This window comes from Dendrobium catenatum, unplaced genomic scaffold (assembly GCF_001605985.2).
Source record: "Dendrobium catenatum unplaced genomic scaffold, ASM160598v2 fragScaff_scaffold_1177, whole genome shotgun sequence".
NCBI classification, from domain to species: Eukaryota; Viridiplantae; Streptophyta; class Magnoliopsida; order Asparagales; family Orchidaceae; genus Dendrobium; species Dendrobium catenatum.
The window spans coordinates 85,951-111,339 of record NW_021319639.1 but is presented as its reverse complement, the minus strand read 5'-3'; the positions used below and the strand labels follow the sequence as shown (position 1 = coordinate 111,339).

Sequence of the window (25,389 nt, the reverse complement as noted above, 5' to 3'; positions counted from 1 at the left end):
CCTCGGTCGAAACCAGCCTAGGAGGGGACGATTCAGACGTATAGGAGGCGGACTAAGCCGCCTCCTCTAAACCCCACCGCCTAATCAAATGGGCCCCACCTCCTTGGGCGGCAATACGAGAGAGAGAGAGGGCGGTTTAAGCAAGAGGAGGGCATTTTGAAATTAATTTATATTAAGAAGCTTTTTATTAGGAAGGATTGTATTTAAAGAACATGAGCGGCTAGGGTTAAGGCATGCTTGATTATTGTTTCTCTTGAAGTTCTCTTTGGTGTCTTGGGCTCTAGGCTTATCGTCTAGAGATTGGGAGAGAACGATCCTCCTCTCGAATTGAGGATCAATTGTATCTTTGTTTCGCTCTTGCTTCGCTTTGATTTCTATAAAATTATCTACTGATTTTGATTTCTTCCACTCAACTTCATCTATTTTTCTTGCTGAATTTATCGATTAATTTTAGCCTTGCTTGCGAACTCAAGTATTCCGATTAGGGTTACTTGCGAAATCAAGTAATTACTATCAAATTGGTATTAGAGCAAGTCTTTGGGCCATTGGTGGGTTGATTTAGGCAAATTTCAGCAGCTGATTTTTGGCCGAGAAAGGAAAAAGTTGTTGTCTTTGTGATCCAAATCCAGAATTTTTGAACCTACAAAGATCCGGATAGGGATGGCGGCCAAGAAAGTAGATGCGTTAGAAGAAAGACTTGAGAGGGAGATGAACCAAATCAAGACAACAGTGAAGGAAATGATTCCTCCATGGAAGGACAAGTAGCCGATCTCCCGGAAATGATGAAGAAAATGTTGGAAATCTACAACCAAACGACGACTTCTATGGAAAAAGGGGCGAATGGAAAAAAAACAAGAATTCTGAAATTCGTAGGGAGGAAGATGAGGCGGAGATTGTGGAGGGAGAAAGAAGGAAACCCTATCTGGAGCCTTTCCAGAGGGAGTATAGAGGAGGTAAGTATGTGGAAAGGAATGGGTATGGAGGGTTGGAGCATAGAGATGTTGATTGGGAACGGCGGGAGGGACATTTTTGTTTCTGAGGTGCTGAATTTGAAGGAAGGAGAGGGGAATTCGAAGGGGTTTTGGGTTATGATAGGTCAAGAGAAGATCGGGAGACATGGGGAGGGCCAAGCACTTGAGAAAGGGGGAGCTATGGAGTAAGGGGAAATGGGAGAGATCAGAAGGTGAGGAAGCTGAAGATGCCCATATTTGCAGGGTAGGATGCGTATGGGTGGATTTATAAGGTGGAGAGGTACTATGCTGTAAATGGACTAATGGAGGAGGAGAAGCTAACAGTGGCGGGCTTATGTTTGGAGGGGAAGGCGCTGTCATGGTACTAGTGGAGAGACCAGAAGAGACCCATTAGGAGTTGGTGGGAGTTCAAAAAATGTATAATAGAACATTTCCAAACTAATCGGGGAGGAGATTTCTATGAGCAATTCTTTGCGCTGGTGCAGGAGGGATTCGTAGCAGACTACCGTAAGCAGTTTGAGCACTTGGCCAGTAGGGTGGAGCGATCATCATATACTGTTTTGGAGGGAAACTTCTTGAAAGGGTTGAAGGTAGAGATCAGCGCAGCAGTGAAAGTACTGATGCCTCGTGACTTGGGAGAGCCTATGAAGTTGGCACAAATAGTTGAAAATTAGAGAAATCTAGAGAGGGAAGCCAAGGGTAGCAGCTCAGGAGGCATTTACAGGATGACAACCACCCACTTAACACCTAAGGGTCCTGTAGCAGGAGGAATTCGGGAGACCACTAGAGAAAAGACAGGAGGGAGTGGGGGAAACTTCAAGAGGCTGATAGAGAAGGAGATGCATGAGAAGAGGACAAAGGGGTTGTGTTTTAGGTATGATGAGAAGTACATACTAGAATATAGATGTAAGGACCGAACTCTTCAGGTTCTTACCGTCTGCGATGACGAGGAAACTGAAGAGGGAGGTTAAGGTGGGCTAGAGGAGGAGATGGAGGAGAAGCTACATCTGGATCAGGTCGAGCCTTCCCTGAACTCGGTGGTAGGATTCACTACGAATCATACCATGAAGGTAAAAAGGGAGATAGAGGATAGGTAGGTGTTGGTGCTGATTGATAGTGGAGCTACCCACAATTTCATTTCCACTTAGGTTGTCGGCCAACTGGTAGTGGTGATGGGTACTGAGAAGGTAGAGAAAGGCCAGAGAATCTATAAAGGAGTGCTATTGATTGTCCAGGTAATTCAGGTGAGGGAATATTTTCTTCCAATGGAGTTAGGGAGTACATATGTCATCCTAGGAATGAAGTGGTTGCAGACCTTGGGAGACACCAAGGTTAATTGGGGGGCACTCACTATGAAGCTGATGATGGATTTGAGGAAGGTGGTGATAAGAGGAGATGCAGAGCTGTCCAAATTTATGGTTTCTCTTAAATCCATGGTAAGGAGTATACAGAAGGTGGGTGGAGGATATTTGGTAGAGCTGCACAGTTTGGAAGGAGCTAGATCGGAGGAGGGAGGGGACATACCACTCTCCATACAGCCGTTGATTCAATAATTCTAGGTGTTTCAACGACCTCAGGGACTGCCACCACTGAGGGAGCAGGAGCACGCCATCGCCTCAAGGGAAGGCGTGGCACCCATCAGCGTCATGCCCTACCGATACCCCCAATTTCATAAAGATGAAATTGAGAAACTGATCTGGGAGATGCTGGAGGTTGGGATCATCAGGTTGAGTGTGAGTCCTTTCTCTAGTCCAATCCTATTGGTTAAGAAGGATGGGAGCTGGCGATTTTGTGTGGACTATAGAACTTTGAACAAGGAGACAATGTCGGATAAGTTTCCTATTCCTGTGATTGATGAGCTCTTAGATGAACTGAATGAGGCAGTGATGTTCTCCAAACTGGATTTGATGTTTGGATACCACCAGATCAGAATGAGGGAGGCAGATATCTCCAAGACAACTTTTAGGACACACGAGGGGCATTATGAGTTTTTGGTAATGCCGTTTGGGCTTACCAATGCCCATGCCACTTTCCAGGCACTAATGAACAAGGTGTTCAGGCAGTACCTCTGGAAGTTTATTTTGGTATTTTTTGATGACATACTAGTGTACAACAAAACTGAGTGAGAGCATCTGGAGCAATTGAAGAAGGTCTTGGGAGTCCTACAGGAACATCAGCTAAATGCCAATCTGAAGAAGAGTTGTTTTGCCCAGACTAGTGTAGAATATCTAGGACATAATGTGTCCAAAGAAGGGGTGACAGCGGATCAGTCAAAGATTGAGGCTATATTGAGATGGCCCTTACCTAAGAATCTTAAGGAGTTGAGAGAATTTTTAGAACTAACGGGGTATTACAAGAGGTTTGTAAAAGGGTATGACACTATAGCTTGGCCACTAACGGAGCAGCTGAAGAAAGATGAGTTCGTATGGGGGGAAGCGACCACAACAACATTTGAGAAACTAAAGAAGGCGATGACTACTGTACCAGTCTTAGCTTTACTAGACTTTACTCAGGCATTATAGTGGAGACAAATGCTTCAGGTTACGAATTGGGGGTAGTACTCATGCAGAATCGTCGACCCATTGCCTCCTTCAGCTAGGTGTTGACAGCACGAGCTAGCCTAAATTCGTCTATGAGAGGGAGTGATGGCCATCGTCTTAGCCATCCAGAAATGGCGACCCTACCTGTTAAGTAGACATTTCATTGTCAGAACCGTTCAGAGGAGCCTGCAGTACTTGTTGGAGTAGCGGATGGTGATTGAAGAGCATCAGAGATGACTGTCCAAATTATTGGGATATGAATTCCAGATCCAGTATAGGCCAGGAGTGGAGAACAATGCAACAGATGTCTTATCTAGATGAGTGGGGGAGCTACAAACGATGGCAATATCGGTTCCTTTAATGATAGATTCGGAGGCCATCAGGGAGGAGAGTGCTCGGGATGAGGAGTTAAACAAATTAGGGCAGATTTACTGAGGGAAGGGGGTAGCTTTCCAGGGTACTCACTGGACGAAGAGAGACTTCTATATCAGGGGAGATTTGTGATGCCTAGGATATCAGTCCACATTCCACACTTATTGCAGGAGTTTCATAGGAGTGTAGTTGGGGGTCACTCAGGGGTGCAGAAGACCTACAGGAGGCTTGCCTTGGACTTGCAGTGGACGGGGATGCATAAAGATGTGAAGGAGATGGTGGCCAGGTGTGAAGTCTATCAGAGGAACAAGTACCTGGCCATGTCACCAGGAGGTCTATTACAGCCTTTGGCTTTATCGGGTAGAGTATGAGAGGAGATATCTATGGACTTCATATGGGCTACCTCGTTCGGAAGGATTCATAGTGATTATGATGGTGGTTGACCGAGTAAATACGCCCATTTCATCCCCCTCCCACACCTATACACAACGGTGACAGTAACTTCAGCTTTCATCCGAGAAGTTATTAGATTGCATGGAGTACCAGAGGTGATAATATTAGATAGAGATAAGGTGTTCCTCAGTCATTTTTGGAGGGAATTGTTTAGATTGCAGAGGACAGTTCTGAAGAGGAGCATCGCCTGCCACCCATAGACAGATGACCAAACAGAAGTGGTCAACAGGAGCTTGAAGATCTACCTTAGGTGCTTTGTGTCAAAGACACCCAGGTTTTTGGTCAAGTGGCTATCATGGGCTGGGTACTGATACAAAACCTTTTATTATTCTGCTTCTCAGATGAACCCATTCAAGATAACCCCACTTGGTGCACTTTGGAAGCAACAATACTTTAGTTTTTTTCAGTGGAGAAGTATTTGGAGGAGAGGGACAAAGTATTAGAAGAGTTAAAGAGGAATCTGCTAAGAGCCCAACAGATTATGAAGAAACAAGCTGATGACCATAGGAAGAATGTTCAGTTTGATGTGGGGGAGAGAGTGTTCTTGAAGCTTCGACCATACAGGTAGAAGATAGTCGCCAATAAGAGGAATGAGAAGCTAGCCCCAAGGTACTTTGGACCTTACGAGGTATTGGAGAAAATGGGGGCAGTAGCGTACTGCCTAAAATTATCACCAACGGCGACTATACATCCAATTTTTCATGTATCCTAGTTGAGAAGGGTCATTGGAGATTATACAGCCAGTCTGGAGTTACCGGCGACACTCACCGATGATTTAGGGTGATTTTGGAATCCTTAGAGTTGATGGGGGTTTGCCAGAAAGGAGATGGAGCTAAAGAAGTGCTAATCAAGTGGAAAAATCTTCCGGACCACGATGCCATGTGGGAACCCTATAAGAGGGTGAAACATCAGTTTCCCAATTTCCACCTTGAGGACAAGGTGGTTCTTTGGGAAGGGGGTATTGTTATGCCTCAGCCCAAACTGGCCCAGGAGGGGCTAGTTCAGACGTATAGGAGGTGGACTAAGCCGACTCCTCTAAATCCCACCTCCTAATCAAATGGGCCCCACCTCCTTGGGTGACAATAGGAGATTGAGAGAGAGGGCGGTTTAAGCAAGAGGAGGGCAATTTGAACTTAATTTATATTAGGAATTGTATTTAAAGAATATGAGAGGCTAAGGTTAGGGCATGCATGATTATTGTTTCTCTTGAAGTTCTCTTTGTTGTCTTGGGCTCTAGGTTTCTCGTCTAGAGATTGGGAGAGAACGATCCTCCTCTCGAATTGAGGATCAATTGTATCTTTGTTTTGTTCTTGCTTCGCTTTGATTTCTATAAAATTATCTACTGATTTTGATTACTTCCACCCAACTTCTTTTATTTTTCTTGTTGAATTTACCGATTATTGTTAGGTTTTCTTGCGAACTCAAGTATTCCCATTAGGGTTACTTGCGAACTCAAGTTTTTCCTATCAGTTAGCAGCTATTTTTTGGAACCCTACTATTAGATAATTTCAACCATCATTGTCTAGTTGATGAATTCATTTCACATTATATACTCACATCCATTTTTAACATTCTTATTTAATATACTAAATTTAGCTTTTACCAGTATTCCATTTTTGAGGTTTGCCTTTGGTGGGGACGTGAAAATATGGCCTTAGCAATTAGGGGAGGCGTTTGGCCTACCGGGCATATGCCTTGTGGACTTAGGAATCACTTTGAGTGCTTGAGGCTTGCCTTTTACACCTAGCTTATGAGTCGTTAGTCCCCTGATATAACTTAATTTGTCCAATGCTAAATTTTAACCTTTTGTAAATATCTTTCATTTTTTTTTAAATAAGAACATAAATAATAGATTACTTGCCTTATAATCTTTCATTGCTTAAATCCTCATAAATTTATTCATCTCTTTCAGCCTGTAGATACATCAAAGCCTTAAACTTGACTGTCCTTCATCTACCTTGTATCTTATATATCTTCGATCTGTGCTCTTTGCCATGAACTTCCATGCTATTTTTCATTTTCCCTATGACTTTTTGTTTGTCTTTGTTGAAGCCCTAGAACAACTTAAGTGATGTAGGACTTAAATGCTTAGACAATGTTAAATAAGAAGTTGCAAGCTTTTAGATGAAGGCAATATTACATATTAAGCTTGTAACAATTTAAATAATGAAAAAAATGTGAGAGGGGTGAAACTAGCTTAGGCCAAGTCACACAACTAGAAGTTAAGATCACAAAATAATCAATTATTCAAGCTTAACATACGCGAATGATTTTCAATGAGAAATCTCTAAATTAACAATGAGATTATGCATCATGTGAGTCAACTCACTCACTCTCTAGATTACTAGGCTTAGCGGAGGGAGTTAACACAATCTTGATGAATCAATTATGACCACAATTGAGAGTAATTAAGAATATATAAAATTTGGAGGAAGATTTCACCTTCATTAGGGTTTGGAAATAATTTGCCACTGCAAGGAGGAGAGTTGGTTGTCAATGGCTTTGGCGAGGGTGAAGATGACCCTCTCCACGTATTCCTCCACAGTTTGGTCAATCTCCATATTGATGTTGAAGAATGGTGATTTGAGGATATCGACTTGATCTTGATTGTTGTAGACGACCCCGTGTCACGTTTTGGATCCTCCATGCTTGAGTAGAGAAATTTAGTAAAGTGGTGGAGAGGGTGTGGTGTGTTTCTTCTCTCTTTTCTTTCTTAGTGATGTATCAAGCCAAGGACGAACGGTGGAGAGAAGGGTTGTGTGGCCGACCAAGACTAGGAGGGAAATCCTTTTCCAAAAATCTGAAATTAGGTTTTAGATTTGAGTGGGAAGGGCTTAGGGTTTTGAATTTTGAATCTCAAGTAAGGGGAGAAAGGGAAGGTACTTCTTAATGGGAGAGTTGATTGAGGCTCCATGAAGGAAAGGGGTTTTAATGTGGGAGAGAGAGAGTAGAGGGAGGGGGCTGGTGGCATCGGTAAGTGGGGTAGGGTGTAGGGAAAGTGATGCAAGACTAAGTATGCAATGCTATTAGTTCAATAGGATTTTGCACAACTCGTGATTAGAATAATCAAAGATCAAAACTATTAGCACTTTAAAATAATGAATTAAAGCAAATAGGTGTCACACCTGCTTAGGCCAAATTACGTAGCAAGAGATTTGAAGCCTTCCAAATAGATTAAGAAAACAACACAATGACAAATAGTAGTTTCAAAGAAATTCCTAATCTAACAACAAGAATTAATAAACATAGAGGTGCACTCAATTCCTACGTTTACTAAGCTTTAGTATGAGCAGCATGGAGTCGTCCTTCATGTATGTCATCAATTCCAAGAGAAGTTAGATTTAGGAAAATATAATGAAAGGAGTAAGAGAAACCTTCGTCAGGAGTGGTGGAGATCCTCCACTCGATACCTTCAAAGTGCTCATCAATGGCTTCCACTAAGGTGTCCAGAATACGTTCCAAGTAGTCTTCGACGGTATAATCAATCCTAGGATTCACGTTGAAGTAAGTTGATCGGAGGATGTCGGTGTAGCCGTCTTCGTCCCAAGTTAAACCGTACTCAGTTTCTGGATCCGCCATTCATAGGTGCTAGGTGGCAAAATCTTCAAGGGTGTGAAAACCTGAAAAATGCCGTTTTAGACCTCGCACGCTTTTCAAAGCGCCGCGACGAGTTTTAAGTGAAAAATTCAATGTTGTCGGATTTTGACGGGAATAATTTTATAAAATTCTACGCAAAATTCTAAGAAATTTGATATATAAAACTTATATTTAATTTTGCCTAATTTAGGAATTAAAAATTAGAGAAGTCTCATTATACCAATAATACCCTTAGAGGTTATTAAGACTTGGAGAGTTTAAGTAAGGGCATATGAGTCTTTTGGCATTTTCCCTTTCTCCCTATTAAGCAAACCGGGCCTCCCCCTCTTATTTCACGCACGGTTTGGCCGAACAAAAGAGGCGCGCGGAAGTGAGGAGGCGGACGAGCAAAGGCGGACGGGAGGCGATTTTGGCGGGCAGTGGAGATCTTTTTCGGCGGCGGTTTTAGGACAAAACGAAGGGGAAATCTTAAGGAAGAGAAAGGGTATGATTTAAACTTAGAAACATTCCTTTTCCTCTAAACTCTTTCATGATTAAAAATCTAGGGTTTCTCGAAAACTTGATATCTTTTAAAGAAAATGTTAGGAAAGATTTAGGAAGAGTTCCTAACCATGAAAACATAACTTTCTCCAAGAATTTCTAGGGTTTCTAAAATTAGGGTTTTCTCTAAAGTTTGAGTTTTTGAAAATGCTTTTACAAATATGGTTCCTAAGAGTCCTAAGAGGGTTTTTAAGGGTATAAATTGAGTTTTTCTTATAAAATCTTATTTTCCTAATTTTTAATTAATTTAAATCCGAAAATGGAAAATATTTAATTATGATTTAGGTGTGGGGGAGAGGATAACATGTTTATTTGAGGGAAATAATGAAAATAGGTTTTCTAAAATTAGGGTTTTAGGTAAATCCGAAAATAGAATTATTTTAAATTAATTTAGATTAAGGAGAAAGTGTTATGTTGATTAATATTAATTAATTAGATAAAATTATGAGTTTTTAGATTATGATATACTTTATGTGATCTTTTGGAAAGAGGAAGAGGAAGAACTTAGGATAGATTGTAAAAAATAGAATGGGAACATTAATTTAGATTTATTATAAATGTATTTGAAGAAGAAATTATATCTTTTAGGTGTTTTAAAGAAATCTCGAAGGAAGAAGGATTAGCGTGAAGAAATCAATTTTACAAACTTCTGTAAGTATGCACGGTTCTTTATTTCAGTAATACTTTTGTTACCCTCAAGTTATATGCAATCATTATCCTTTACTGTTGTCAAATTCTTTATTGTTGTCAAGTGAATGATCATACAAATTACATGTACATTTTATGTTCTTATATGATAAAGTTTATGTTATATGAAATGAGATGATATGAATACTATTTGAATGCTTGCATGTGTATGTTGAAAGGATGGAGTTCACCCCCTTATGGTACTAGCTGGGGACGCTGTACTCGTGCACGATAAAATGGTAAAGGATATGGAAAAGGAAAATGGTAAAGGTGTACCTTTATGGTACAGACGGTGACTCCTGTGACGGTTGTATTATATACGAAAAGAGAAAGACATGTATAATGTTATGAATATGGAAAGGAAAATGAAAGATATGGTTTATGATATGATATGTTTAATGCTATGTTAGTATGGAATCATTTTATGTTATGTTCATATGAAATTTGCATCTATCATATTATTCAGTTTCCTTGTTTACTGTAGTTTAGAATTGTGTATTGCTTACTGAGCTTTAGCTTAATGTTAGTTGTTAACATTTTCAGGTGAGCTTAATTTTATTCAATGAGTAGAAGGGGCGGCATTGTTTATCGTAGGGCAGGAGCTCCGGAAGAAAGGTAAGGACGAAGAATATGTTTGCTTATATGTTTATGTGATTTCAAACTTTATTGTTATAGTGGCTCTTTCAAAATATATTGGAGATTTATTTAGGGAATTGATAGATTTAGGAATTTAGATACTTGACCTACCGTCCGACCTCTGTTCCCGCCTCGCCTACGCGAGCTAACCGGGCCGGGTCGTGACAGAAGTGGTATCAGAGCAAAGGATTTGAGGATATTGATTTTCATGAAAGAGCCAATAGGATGATCTTATAGGTTAGGGTAGATATAAGGTGCTTGTGTTATTTAATGCTTAGATTGTTTTGTTAATTTGTGTTTTAGGGCTGAGGAACCTGAACCTGATGCCACTAATGGCAACACTGGAGAGGTCAGGAGAGTATTACCAACAGTAGTAGAGCCTCAAGGCAGTAGCATTAATGCTACTTTGGATGCTTTCACTCAAATGATGGCGTCTATGACACAGATGATAAGAAATGTTCAGACTCAAGCTGGAGGTAGTGGTGTGCGGCGTCTATCAAGAGCGAGGAGGGGATTGGGGAAAGATTTGTGGTCGCCTAATTTGGGATTTCGGATTGAGAAAAGAAATTATTAAATCCAATTTGAATTTGAAATTCAAATAGGATCAATTTTAGTAACTTTCCAAAAATAGAATTGGTAAATTAGGAAAGATTTCAAATTTCAAACTAAAGTAATTTGAATTTCAAAATCTGTCCCAAAATATGTCCATCCAAATTAGGCAAATGAATTCAATGGGGAAAGGGGAAGTGGGGTCCGACGACTATGTGGTTGGAGCCGGCGGCATGGGGGCTTGGGATGGGGGTTTTGGCCGTGGGGGTTGGAAGGGGAGAAGGGGATTCGGTTGGGGGTTTTTATCGTGAGTTTGAAATGAGCAAGAGGAGCTCGGGTGTGGTGGGGTTGGCCGGCAATGGAGGTGAGGGTTGGGAGGGGAAAGAAGGGGAAGAGAACCAAGAGCCACCAGTGGTGACTGTTGGGTACGATGGGTGGCCTATCCTAGGCTCCACCAAGCTCTCTAATTTTCTCTCTTAAGCTCTCTCATAAGCTCCAAGAAAACAAGTGCAGAAAATTCATAATCATTCATTAACTTCAAACATCAGACAAGGGGCTATAAATAGCCAAGTACAATGGACTCAAGAAAATTAAAGACCAACTTGCCCTTTGGGCTCACACACGACAATTCCCACTAAAGGGGTACAAATAGTAAAACATAATGACACTAAGAAAATAGAAAATACATGAATAATAAAATAACATAAATGACTCAGAAATACAAAGACTCAATCATGGCTGTAGATCGGCGGCCACGCCTCTGATAAACCTTCCACGAGCTGATGTCCCCATCAGAAAGGGAATTAATACTTAATCAAGGATTGCAAATTGAGGTAAGTGATTTAAATCAAATCCAATTAGAAATTGAATTAGACTTGATTTAAGTAACTTTCCGAAAATAGATCATCCTATCTCATGATATAATTTCAAATTCAAAATTGATTGGAATTTGAAATCAAAGCTTTCCAAAATGAGGATGTTTAATAAATGGAAAGTAGTAATTAGGGATTTGAATTTTTGGATGCAAAGGGGAGGTGATGAGGCTGGTGGCTAGGTTTAGGGTTAGGGGTGGAGTTAACAGTTTAGAGGAGGGAGGGAAGCCTTTAACCCACGATTGGAATGGGGGGGGGGCTCCTCCGGAAATCCTGCGGGCTCTTTCCAACCTTCGTCTCGTCTCCTAATCTCTTTCTTCTCTCCATAGTAATCATTCCATTGTATCCTTCTTCTCTTGGAAAGCAACTTTAGGTGTCATTTGTAAGAGTCAAGGGTTGTAATGTCATCTTATGTTGAAAGTCAAGTTTGTAAGTCTTTCTTTATTTTATAATATTAAAGTTTGTTTTGTCTAATTAGTCTAATTTTTGTGAGTTATTGTAATCTTTTATTCTCTAGAAAGATTTCTTTTTTGTGATAAAAAATTTGGGTCCCTCTCCCAAATTTTTGATTGCATCACTAATACATCAATAATAAATCTAATACAATAATAATGAAAAGTAAAGCGGTGCAATCGTGGCCGTAGATTGACGGCCATGCCTCTGGTAGATTCTCCAAGGTCTTATGTCCTCATCATTAAGTCTTATTTTGTTTCATTTTGACATGCCATTTTTGTTGAATTTTTAAAAGAATATTCTGATTAGAAAACAATTTTTTGATCACATCCTTAAATTGATGCTAAGATATTTGGCTTTTGAGTTCCTTAATTGTTTATATCCAAAAAAGCACCTCTCATTACCCCACGCTAGAAGCAACTCATTCAACTATTTGATGTAATTTGGAAATCGTTTGCTCCGCAATCTCATGACATTCAAAATGTTTTAGGGATGAGAAAATGATCAAAATGAATCCCTTGATTTTTTATGAAAGATCAAAATATTCTCCAACTATATTAAGGTACATTTTGGTCTTTTAACTCTTTAAAAATGAATCAAAATAGTCCCACAATGAGATTATTTTGGTTCATTTTTAAGCACTTGAGAGACCAAAATGATCATTTAATATAGTTGGAGACCATTTTGTCCTTCATAAAGAGTTAAGGGACCATTTTTATCATTTTCCTTTCCATTTTAGGGGCACTTCTTATCTTGATTTCTTCGTGTTCCCTCAGTCAACTTGTTCAAACATCAAATTGTTGTAGCCCTCATGACTAGGCTCAGTGGAGAATGCCTTTCTCTTGTGGAAGTTAGCAGAGATGGTTACTAATTGTCTGACAGCTTCATCTAAATATGTGATGCTTCGAACTATCAGGAGAACTTGAGTTGAGGTGGCATTCAATGTGATATATGTTGGAGATTGATTACTTAGGGTGACGTGTCCGAACCATCACTTAAAAGGAGTAGATTTTCTCATTGGGACATAAATCACGACAATATGAGGCTTGTTAGGAATGATTGAGAGAACAATAGGACTATCTATGGCAGAAAATCTGAGAAGCTTGTATAAGACTAGCTTTACAAAAAGCTATCATTGTTGGTACAGAGATGAATGAAGGTCGGTACAAAGATGGAGATAATTTATGTCCACTAGGCAGATTTTTAAATAAGTTTCAAGGACATGGAAGAAAGTTGTTAAGTCCTAAAAATTAAATATTTTGTTAACCTTAATTTGAAGGTGTCTTGTGTTCATTACATGCCAGATTTGAATATGAGCGCCAATTAATATGGATATATCCTGATTAATTTTCCAAATTGTGTTAACTTGCAATTATCTTGACTTACTAACTAGTACGTCTAATTGACTTAGCATATGGATATACTCTAGTTGATGCATGTAGATAAGCTCCCAACCAATTTCCCTAGCTTTAACCAATCGCCATATGAAGAAATTGAAACGTTTTGGGGATTTCCAATGATTAATATTGATGCGGACATCCGACGGTGGACGATATTCAAAGGAAGATTCGAAGATTGATGGCCGAGATCACTCAGTTTTATTTTAGTTTATTAATTGTATTTTGATTTAATTTTATAATTTTCCTTTTTACCCTTTTTATTTAAGAGCCTTATCTTATTTAAGCCCAAGGGATAAATTTATCTTTTAGTTTCTTTTGAGGTCTATATATAGAGGCCCCTTCTCTTGTATTAGGTATGATGAAATTATAATAAAAATTTGTTTTATGCACTTGTGTTCTTTTGGGAGGACGTTAGTGAGATTCCTATGGGAAGAAATCGGAGTTTTCACCGGCCGCAGGATGGGTCCGGGCTTGTGGCTTGAAGTCCCTTGGAGAAGGGTAACGTATCACCCGTCAGTCTTCGGAAGAGTCCAAGGCTTGCGGTTTTGTCTTCTTTTTTTATTTTGTATTATCCTCCTTATTTTCCTAACCGCCACTTCCCGTCTCTCTTTCTCCTATTGGCCGAATCTCCACACAAACCCTAGGCCAAAAGACACCCAACCACCGACCCAATCCCCTTCCCAAAGCCGCTGGCCATCATCCATCCCTTGGCTCCAAGATTCTAAATCTAGCATTCAAATCATTTCCTAAATTAGTTCCCTTTAATTTTAGAAACTATTTAAATTCATATTCAATTGAATTTGAATTTGAATTTTACTAAATGAGAAAAACTATTTTAGAGAAGTCCCTCAAATCATGCAATTTTGAATTTTAAATAGGAGTTGATTTAAATCCACTTTCCTATTTTATGATTCTAAATATAGCCACCTTTAACCCCTTATATCAATCACCCATAATCATGCTACCCGTTGGCCCTACCCCCCTTCCTATTTCCTCTTTCCCTCAACTTTTCAAATTGATTATTAGACATTCCTTATTCGATGCATTTTAAGTTTGACAAGTTTTTAAATTCAAATTTAAATTAATTTGAATTTGAAATTCTTTCTTAAATAGGATGAATTATATTTGGGGGCTTTCCTTAATTCTCCCAATTTGAATTTAAATAAAGACCTGTCATAATTCCCCTTTTCTTATCTTAATAATTCAAGTTTGAAAATTCCTTAAGTCCACATTCATCGTATTTGGACACATTCATTGAATGCAGACAAATTCACTGTATGTGGGCACATTCAACGTATGTGGACGCCTTCCCTTTTTCCCCTCTTTTGGCCGACCCCTTCCATTCTACATCAGTTATGATGGGGACATCAGAGCATGGACAGTGTATCAGAGGCGTGACCGTCGATCTACGGCCACGATCGAGGTGATGTAGTTTTGAGTCATTTCATGTATTTGTCTTTTATTTTGTTATTTGTTTTTTATTATTTATGTTATAGTTGTTTTCCCTTTTTTACCTCTTAAGGGAGGTCGTATGTAAGCCCTGAGGGCATTGTCGTCTTTCTTATTTTGAGTCTTATGTACGATGCTATTTATAGCCCCTATGTTCTCTTTGAAAGTTAATGATTGAATGATAAGAATTTTTTGTACTATTGCTTCAGTTATTGAGAGATCTTGAGAGTGCTTGGAGAGAGAGCAAGATCCCTAGGAAAGGGAAAACGGATCACCCATCAACCTTGGAGACAGTCAGGTTTGTGGTTTGTTTTATCGTTCTTTTCTTTCAATTTCTCTTCCTCCTAGCCGCCGGATCTCCTAGCCACCCCACCTTGCCATCGGCCAACGTCTCCCACCACCACCACCTCAAGCTACCAACCTCCTTCCCCTACCACAACCACCGGCCCGCTTACCCAAAGCCCCACCTCACCGCCGACCCTTCATCCAACCAAACCCAATGTGGGCTCCGAAAAATTCCATTTTTGAGATGTGTGATCCCGGGGGAATTTTCAGAAGGCAGATTGGGTTTGTAGATAAGACACTACCCAGAGATTTCGCCCTCATTTGGTGAGGACTTTTTGATCTGAGTTCTGGTTTCCTATAGGCGCAAGCCCCTATAGTTAATTACCCCTCCCGATAACGAGAGAGAACTTTCGATTAAGGCTAGTCGTTAAAGAGGTCGAATAGGTTATAAACCTGTCGTATAATAGCAATAATTTAGGGTTTAAGTTTTATATTTGAATTTTAAAGTTATATATATAATATTATAATAAGATGTTATGTTATAATATACATATAATATTATATATTATAATATATTATATAGAGAGTGGGAGACGGAAGAAGCAAAGCGGAAGAAACCCGATCGGGCTAGGTCACGCACGGCGGAGCTTTGGGAGCGGAGACGGCGGTCGGCTCGGCGGAGGTTTGTCTGGCCAGAGGCAGGCGTGTCCGGCGGCGAGTCCTTGGTCGGAGATTGGCCGACGACTCCTTGGTCGGCTGTTCGATTAGGGCAGACGGATGCAGGAGTCGGAGCAAGAGCAAGGAGCGACGCCGGAGTTCGGTCGGGCAGAGGTAAGTCTTCTAAAACCCTTTCTTTCTCTTCTCTGTGCGTCTCTCTTGAGTGTGCGTGCGTATCCCTCTAACCGTCCGAATGGAGAAGGATTTTATATCGTGAGTATGTCGGTTTGCAATTTTTTTGAACGAACGGTTGTGAGGTGGGACCGGAGGCGATTGTGTCGTTTGGGTATGTCGGTGGGGGAGTCGGTGCTATGCGGTTACAGTCAACACCCAAGCCCAAGCCACCCCTTCCCCCTTAGCTTTTTCCCTCCGTCCTCGCTTACATTGATTTCTTTCCTAATTGGGTTGATTAATTTAGGTAACTCATTAACTTATCAAATTCAAATTATTTGAATTTGAAAAGTTACCTAAAATATCACTCCTCTTTTAGAAAACTTTCCAAATCCTTGCTTACTGAATTAAAGTTAAATTAGGATGAAATATTTCATCCTAAATTTAAGTCCATGACTTAAGGAAGCATTAATAGCTTCCTTAATTTCTCTTCCAAATCCATAGCTGCCGGCCCCCTTTGGGTTATCCATTAATGCTTGCAATTACAACCTTCCTAATTGGGTTTAAATATTTGAGGTACGTAACTCAATTAATTTACAAATTCAAAGTCATTTGAATTTGAAATTGTTACCTAAAATACCAATCCTAATTTAGGAAAGTTCCAAATTTCAGCCCTTTAGATTTTAAACTTATTTGGGAATTAATTAAGCATTTCCTAATTTAATAATCCCAATTAAAAAGGCTTAAATTTATTTTCCAAACCTCTCCCTCTCTTTCTACATGCCGCCGACCCCCTTTAATGGGTCCCCACCTCCTAATTAATTTCCAACTTAAAGCTCTTTCCCTTTGGAAAGATTTCAAATCCTCTTTCCCTTTCTCTTAGCAGCTCCCACCCTTACCTAAATACACCCAAATCCTTTCCAAACTAAAAGGATTCATTGGGGAAATAATTGTTTGAATTCCCTTCATCCCTCTAACCAAAAATCTGAACCTAATTCTTCTTCAAGCTTCTTCCTTCGGTTGGCCGGCCACTTCCCAACCTTACATCCATTTGAATTCTTGAGAGAAACTTCTCTCTCTCTCAAGGGGATTCTTCAAGGCAAGTCGAGGATCATTACTTTCAACACTTCAACGCGTGGGAGAAATTTCTTTCTCTCAAAGTAAACCTTCAAAGGAAGTTACGAAGAATGACCTCATCCTCTCAACGACTTGTTTCCGGATTTTGACAAAGGTGAACATTCTTCCCCCTTTCAATTAACTCTCTAATCCCCTCTCCTTATAGGTGATGACGATTCTCAAGGAGCCGAGCTTCATCTTATAGCCCTTATGTTTATCTTTGAAAATTAATGATTGAATGATAAAAATTTTTTGTGCTATTGCTTGAGTTCTTGAGAGATCTTGAGAGTGCTTTGAGAGAGTGAGATCCCTAGGAGAGGGAAAACGGATCACCCACCAACCTTGGAGACCGCTGGGTTCGTGGTTTGTTTTATCGTTCTTTTCTTTCAATCCCTCTTCCTCCTAGCCGCCGGATCTCCTAGCCACCCCACTTTGCCGCCGGCCAATGTCTCCCACCACCACCACCTCAAGCCACCACCCTCCTTCCCCCACTACAACCACCGGCTCGCTTACCTAAAGCCCCACCCCACCTCCGGCCCTTCATCCAACCGAACCCAAGCCCAAGCCGCCCCCTTCCCCCTTAGGGTTTTCCCTCCATCCTTGCTTACATTGATTCCTTTCCTAATTGGGTTGATTAATTTAGGTAAATCATTAACTTATCAAATTCAAATTATTTGAATTTGAAAAGTTACCTAAAATATCACTCCTATTTTAGGAAACTTTCCAAATCCTTGCCTATTGAATTAAATTTAAAATAGGATGAAATATTTCATCCTAAATTTAAGTCCATGACTTAAGGAAGCTATTAATGCTTCCTTAATTTCTCTTCCAAATTTATAGCCGCCGGCCCCCTTTGGGTTCTTCATTAATGCTTGCAATTACAACCTTCCTAATTGGGTTTAAATGTTTGAGGTAACTTAATTAATTTACAAATTCAAAGTCAATTGAATTTGAAATTGTTACCTAAAATACCAATCCTAATTTAGGAAAGTTCCAAATTTCAGCCCTTTAGATTTTAAACTTATTTGGGAATTAATTAAGCCTTTACTAATTTAATAATCCCAATTAAGAAGGCTTGAATTTATTTCCCAAACCTCTCCCTCTCTTTCTACATGTCGCCGGCCCCCCTTAATGGGTCCCCACCTTCTAATTAACTAACTTAAAGCTCTTTCCCTTTGGAAAGATTTCAAATCCTCTTTCCCTCTCCTCTCTCTTAGCCGCCCCTACCCTTACCTAAATACACCCAAATCCTTTCCAAACTAAAAGGATTCATTGGGGGAAATAATTGTTTGAATTCCCTCCATCCCATTAACCAAAAATCCGAACCTAATTCTTCTTCAAGCTTCTTCCTTCGGTTGGCCACTTCCCAACCTTCCATCTATTTGAACACTTGAGAGAAACTTCTCTCTCTCAAGGGGATTCTTCAAGGCAAGTCGAGGATCATTACCTTCATCACTTCAACGCGTGGGAGAAATTTTTTCTCTCAAAGTAAACCTTCAAAGGAAGCTATAAAGAATGACCTCATCCTCTCAACGACTTGTTTCCGGATTTTGACAAAGGTGAATATTCGTCCCCTTTTCAATTAACTCTCTAATCCCCTCTCCTTGTAGGTGATGACGATTCTCAAGGAGCCGAGCTTCACCTTTGCCTAAGTAAACGTAGGGTTTTTCTTCGTCGTTGCCCAAAACCTAGTAAACGTAGGATTGAGTGCACTTCATTTGTTTCTAATATTATTGTTAGATTAGGGATTTTCGTTGAAAGCTATTATATTTGCACGTCGTTGATTTTCTTTGTTATTTTGATAATTCAAAGTTCTTATTGTGCAACTTAGCCTAAACTGAAGTGACCGCTCTTACGTTTTATTTTGTCGTTTTATTTGCTAGTAGTTCTAATTTTTATTATTCTAATCAATAAGTCGTGCAAGTTCTTTTCAAATTACTTTAGGCATTGTAGTCCTATATCTTATTTGCTAGTAGTTCTAATTTTTATTATTCTAATCAATAAGTCGTGCAAGTTCTTTTCAAATTACTTTAAGCATTGTAGTCCTATATCAAATATTCTCATTGAAAACCACTAAATTCTCATCAAAGAAACATTCATTGAACAAATCAAATTCTTAATAATATAGAATGACTTTTTAAACATAGTAGAATGGTTCGTTCATCATTGGATTCCAGGATATTAGAAGGCTTTCCAATTTCCCGTCCAATGAATTAAGATGATGAAGTGGCATGCTGTACATTGAGCTCGCCTGATGAATGGATACCAATTCTATTTATACCCCCTAGTTCAGCTAGATATGGTTGTTCTTGGCTTATTTCTTCAACTGCAACGAAGGAGAGAATGCTCTTTTCTTGTATGAAGTTCATTGAAGCAAGATAAATTATTCTCTCATTTTCTTGAGATGCATCTTCATTTGATACTGAATGCATTACTCTCTTTATATATATATATAATTTACTTTTCTTATTTATTCTACATCATTGTGATTGCATCTTGTATATTCTATCTGTATACAAAGTAAATGTTTTGTCTAGTAATTTAATGTCCTGAACTCTTCTTGGACTGGAAACAGTTGCCACTATACTCAATGGTTTGGGCTCATGTTTCTTAAGGTCTTATAAAAGAGTTGAATTACCTATTTTGCCCTAGAATTTGCATGCATAAAGATGGATATGCTACAACTACTGGTTAAACAGGAATGGCTAAAGATTATTTTTACAATCCATGTTTTTGATTCATAAATTTCTCTTATAAATAACCACAGGGCACATTTTTGGCCTGATAATTGATGTTCCTTGAGGTAAGGAAAATGTTCCTTAGCTTTGAGATTATTGGTGGAACTATTTTAGTTTTTTGTACCCTTGTTTTTATTATCCTCCTACCCTAGTGCTTTTTGAAAACTTTTAATTGGTTGACTCAAACTAGATTGTATTTCTTTGTAGGTTAACATCAATGATTCACTTTCCGTATCTTTGTTGTCATCAGAACTAGCAATTCCAGGAATTTTCCTGGTACATGACTTCATTACTTCTGAGGAAGAGCAGGTTTCAGCCGCTTCTTTCCAAAGAAAGTATTTCATTTTGATTATAGTTTTTTTCTATGAGCGTGCAACTTGCATCGTACAGTGGTTCAGTGGAAACCTTCAAAAGTTTTACATGTTATGGTTTCTGTTATTACCAGGAACTCCTTGCTGCAGTTGATAGTAAACCATGGAATAATCTTTCAAAAAGAAGAGTCCAGCACTATGGTTATGAGTTCCTCTATCAAGTATGTTGTTTGCTTCTTTGTGAAATTGCACAGGAATCCATATGAGTTCCTCCAATAAGTATGTTTTAGTATTATGCTTAAATGTTTTTCTTTGTGGTAGACAACAAACCATCGACCGGTGATTCATGTAATTGTAAAATAATCTTGAACGGGTGGTCCATTTGTGGATTACTCATTATATTTGACCTATATAATGTTAAAGAAGGTCTCGGGATGGCTCCTTTGAACCATGAGCCTAATTTCAAGAGGAAGATGCTCAAGAGGTATAGCTATAGCGTCGAGGAAGGTCTTTGAAAGTCACCTGAGAGACGAATAATTTTGAAGTTGAGATGAACTTTGACCACATAGTGATGATTACAACATTGCTCTCTCTAGTTCATAGTTTTAGTGTTGAATGTGTCACCTCCTTGCAACTTCCCCAAAAATGATTTATGATTAACTGTATCAATTATGGCACTAAATTAAACATTATTCCATCATAAATGCCAACCACTTATGTGACCAGCATTCTTTATCCGTATAAAGGAATGTTGTAGGAAGGAAAAGAGTTCGATTATTTATCTTTTACCAAGTCACATCTTGTAGAAAGAATCCATCTTATAAATTCTTGGGAAAATCGGCTATCCCAGAATAGTGAGAGTGAGACTTTATTGCTAAAGAATTAGGGAGATGATATTCAAGGAAGTATTGTCTTTTTTTCCCTAGTTCTCTTGTTAATAAAACTCTAGATTATTAGCCTCACATCATTGATACTTGATCGACATGCCTGTCAGATCTTCTTCCAGTGCCTTTTTGGCATTAATCGATCAGATTTTTGGCGTCAGAGTGGTAGATTCAATGAGGACCTGTATGGTGTTAATGAAAATTGTTTGCAAGAAGACATGAGAACATTTCTAATCTTACATACTTCAAGAAGAAGACAAAGGGAAGTAGATATATCAACATCACAAGGAGAAACCTTTAGTGACTTAGCCAACTAAGGCACTCCTTCATTAGCAGATGATTTTGATGATGGAAAATGTTGAGCAAGAAGATTCTGACAGGTGCTCTAGAACCAAAAGAATGTCGATTTTAGGTTAATTTATCATCATTATGATGATGAGCAGCCAGTGAAAGTTTTAGTAAGTGAGAAGATTACTAAGAAGATGAGGGTGTTGATCTCTACCTATGATGGCTCTATTGATGCTGAGAAGTTGAATGCTTTAGTGGATCGGCTTGAAATCTATTTACTCTTTATTATCATTCTTCCTAAGAGAAGGTTTATTTTGCCTGACTGAAACTCACCAAGCATTTTTGACTTGGTGAAACCCTCATCGTCATCTTGTGTGACGAAGCAACATTTGGGGCTAGTTAAAAAAAAAGCTCTGACAAGAATTCCATCCTATGAGATATGAAGAAGAAAGATGGAGGCAGTGAGATGGGAGACTTTATTGATTAGAATAATCCTTGCAGGAATACATAATAAAGTTTAGAAGATAAACTTGGATGATTGATGTGCATTGGGAGACATGTTTATACTAACAAAATGCTCTTTAGTGCTCCATTACAATATACTGGCAAAATGCACTGTACTTCTCCACTACAACATTTCCAATAAACTATTAAGCATGTTTGTCATGGCGATTGAGAGAAAGAATAAGAACAAGAGTGACAAGCCTTTTGTTGAGAGGAAAGGAGGAGAAAGGGAATTCCAAGAAAAAGAAATAAAGGGGAATCAAAGGGTCCTAACAAAAGTTGTTCAACTTCTTTTTCTTTAAAGGAACAACCTGTACTATAATCACTTCTCGATCATAATATATGATAATGGTAAATGTTAGGAATTTTATTCAGAACCTTTCTAGGAGAAACTCAAAATAGATGTTTGTCGACCTCCATATATATGTTACGATCAATCGTGTGCATCGAGGAAGACGATTAATATACACGTCGCTCATTACGAACATCGAAGCGCTTTGATTATGTATGAAACCCCTTGAATTTCATCCTTTTGCGAAGCCGATCGCATTGATGCATTTAAGATATTGAATAAACCAAAGGAGCACTCACTTGTGCATGATGAATGAGGAGGATCAACGAAAAACGATGGTTGGCGAGTTGACGTTACACAAACTTCCCAAACAACATCCGATCATAAAATGGACTTCGCCCTTGCACTTGAAGCATCAAAATTACCCAACAAAGGATCTCTCAACGTTCACAAAACGGACTTCACGGTTGTGTCCGGAACGTTGAGATTACTCTAAAATGACAATAATATTGCTTGGGTCGTCACATGATTTCAAATTCAAAATTTTACCCGCAAGCGAGGTGATGGCATGTAAACTGAGGAACATGGAAAACGAGGAATTATGCACGAATTAATTTATATCTTAAATGATTTTTATTTAAAAAATTACATATAGTATTTAAATACAAAATGTTAAAATAATAATAAAAAATCTATATCCTAACTAATTTTGCATCTTATCTTCTGCCCATACCCAAATCTTTGCCCTTATCTCCACCAGCTCTAACTTCTCCCTTGTCTTCTACCTGTTGTGAAAACACCCCAACACAAGCTCTCCACTCCACAGGGGGCGGAACTAGCCTTCCATTTTAGCGGGGGGGGATGGGGAGTTTTATATAAATAGACAAAAAAAGACATAATTCATAGCAAAATATTGTATTGCATTATAACAAATAAACTGAAAATTATTACAAGCTTATTAATTTATTTTACATTCATCACTCATCCTATTATGCAATCGAAGTTTGGTAATCCGCATTGCAGAAAAGGCTCTTTCCACTGTATCAGTAACTACTAATAAAATTAATGATAAAGTTATAATTTTGTAAACTATGAAATACACACGATCCTTCTTGACTTTAACAATTTGTTTTGCAAGATCAACAATACTATTTAGAGAGGAGAACTCATTATCAGTGCACATATCTATGATGTAAGTTGACAATTGACTTTTAAGAGCCACAATGTCAACAATAGAAAAATCACTTAGATATAGTTGTACTAGTTGTATGAATTTTCTCTCATCATAAGCATTGAAGAAATTAATTGGATTTAAACATGGCATACAAATAAACAACTCAGTACTAGATTCAGAAAAATGATTATTTAGCTCTTGAAGTTGCATGTTAACCAAAGTATAGAGTAGCTCAACACGATAATGATGCATGTTTGATATTTCTTCACCTCTTCGTATTGATCGACGATGAATTTTGTATGTATCATTCATATTTGAAACTTTAACTTCAAAAACACTACAAAAACGTGACACTTTCTTTAGTAAAGTAGTCCTTCCATCTTCCCTTAGAATATGTAGTCATTGCTTGAATATTTTCACCAATTTCATTGCATTTTTTATGTCTTGATCTTTCCTTTGTAATGATTGTGATAACTCATGTGTTATCCCCAAAATAGCAATCATCAAATGCATTGTGAAAATAAAATCAAAGGATTCCATTATATCAATCAGAACATGATGTAGGCAAGGGTTGGGGGGGGGAGTCAAACCAAATCCTAAATTTTGGTTTTGACCTCTTTTGGACTTGCTAGCTCATTAATATTTTGAGCTAAAATTTAGCTCATTATGAGTTATTTTTTTAGTTCATTTATTGAAGAATTATTAGATTCATTCCCCTTTTTTATTTGTCCCTTTGATTTCTTCTTGTGTCTCTTTGGTTTCTCAACTAGAGTCTCTTCTCCTCCCCTTTGTCTATTCGTTTCTTGTGCTAGGGTGGCTTCCCATGCTTTGTCTCTTGGGTTTCCGTGCTTGGCTGATGTTTTTCCGTGCTCTGTCCATTGGGTTCCCGTGTTTGGCTGTTGGTTTCCTGTGCTGGGAAGAATTCCGTGCCTTTGCCCCCTTGGTTTCCGTGGTTGGCTGTTGGTTTCCTGTGCTGGGAGGTGTTCCCTAGCCTTTACCCCTTTGGTTCCGTGGATTTCTGCTTGGTTCCCATGACTGGCTATTGATTTCCCTATGCTGGGAGAAATTCCGTGCCTTTGCCTCCTCGGTTCTGTGCTGGCTGTTCGGGTTTTGCAGTTTCTTGCTGGGAACCATGGGATCCTTCTCTGTTTTGGCTGTGCCGTTTGGGAATAAAAAAAAAAGAGGACTGTTGGCCTTTCATTTCCCTCATTTAATTAAGTATTTGAAGAGTTTTAGTGGCTGTTTGTATTCTCTCTTTTGGTCTATATATAGACGATGTTTTTAGATGTTTTAAGAAGGTGATGATTATGATTTTTGGATAAAACTTGTGGGTTTCTTCGTGGAAAAGCTTGCGAGCTTGTTCTATTCTCCTTCTCCTCTAGGAAAACTTGCGAGCTTCTCCTCTTTCTTCTCGGGCTTCTAACCTCTTTCTTCTCTACGAAAGTGACCACCCTACCTATATCCTTCTTCTCAACATTTGGCAAGCAGTTTTAGGAATGTTGTTGTGTCCTTATGTTATTGTTTGTAAGCGTCAAAGTTTGTAAGTCATTTTATTTTATAAAGTGGAGTTTAATTTGTTTTGAAAGTCATAAATTGTCTAATTTGTTGAGTTTTTGTGAGTTCATGTAAGTTTTTATTATCTAGAAAGAGTTTTCTTTTTGTGATAAAAAATTTGGGGCCCTTCTCAAATTATTGATTACATCAATTTGGTATTAGAGCAAGTTAGAAAGTCATAGGTTTTCGAGTCGGTTTGTCAAGTAAATCTTGGTGAGTCATAGCAATTGTTGTGTGTGAGTCTAGGTTTCTTTAGGTTGAGTCGTTCTTTCTTTGTGAGTCTTGTCTTGTTAAGTCTTTTTAGAAAAATGGAAAAAGACAAAAATAGTGATCTAGTGGAAGAAAGCAAGCCTGAAGATTGTGAAGACTCAATACCAATGGACAGATGGATTCCATCAGATTCAACAAATCCCCTGTAATATGAACTATACAAACTACATTCATGGATGCATTTGTGTACGGAGCGGTATATGAAAAAGAAACAACTCTTACAAGATCAGTTTATGCAAGAACGATAAAAAATTCTAAAAAGGTATGAAAAAAATTAAAGAACTGGATGCACCGTCTTCACCTCATCGGAAGAAAACAAAAGGCAACTCATCGGGAGATGAGTTTTTCAAGTAGGGGAGTTTGATGTAGGCAGGGGGGGGGAGGTCAAACCAAATCCTAAATTTTTGTTTTGACCTCTTTTGGACTTGCTAGCTCATTAATATTTTGAGCTAAAATTTAGCTCATTATGAGCTATTTTTTTAGTTCATTTATTGAAGAATTATTAGATTCATTCCCCTTTTTTATTTGTCCCTTTGATTTCTTCTTGTGGCTCTTTGGTTTCTCCACTAGAGTCTCTTCTCCTTCCCTTTGTCTATTAGTTTCTTGTGCTAGGGTGGTTTCCCGTG

The 25,389-nt window shown here is 38.7% G+C and overlaps 1 protein-coding gene across 4 annotated transcripts in view; it reads left to right on the top strand.

Annotated features, from left to right (window-relative positions):
• LOC110106918 (alkylated DNA repair protein ALKBH8 homolog) overlaps positions 1–25,389 on the top strand; it is a 119,476-nt gene that overhangs the window by 32,331 nt on the left and 61,756 nt on the right. For 3 of the 4 annotated variants that reach the window (XM_028698901.1, XM_020837006.2, XM_028698899.1), the window contains exons 3-4: positions 19,694–19,795; positions 19,932–20,018. In XM_028698901.1, coding sequence (XP_028554734.1) covers positions 19,694–19,795; positions 19,932–20,018 — 189 coding nt within the window. The remainder of the gene's footprint in view (positions 1–19,693; positions 19,796–19,931; positions 20,019–25,389) is intronic. The other variant, XM_028698900.1, reaches the window with a different exon arrangement.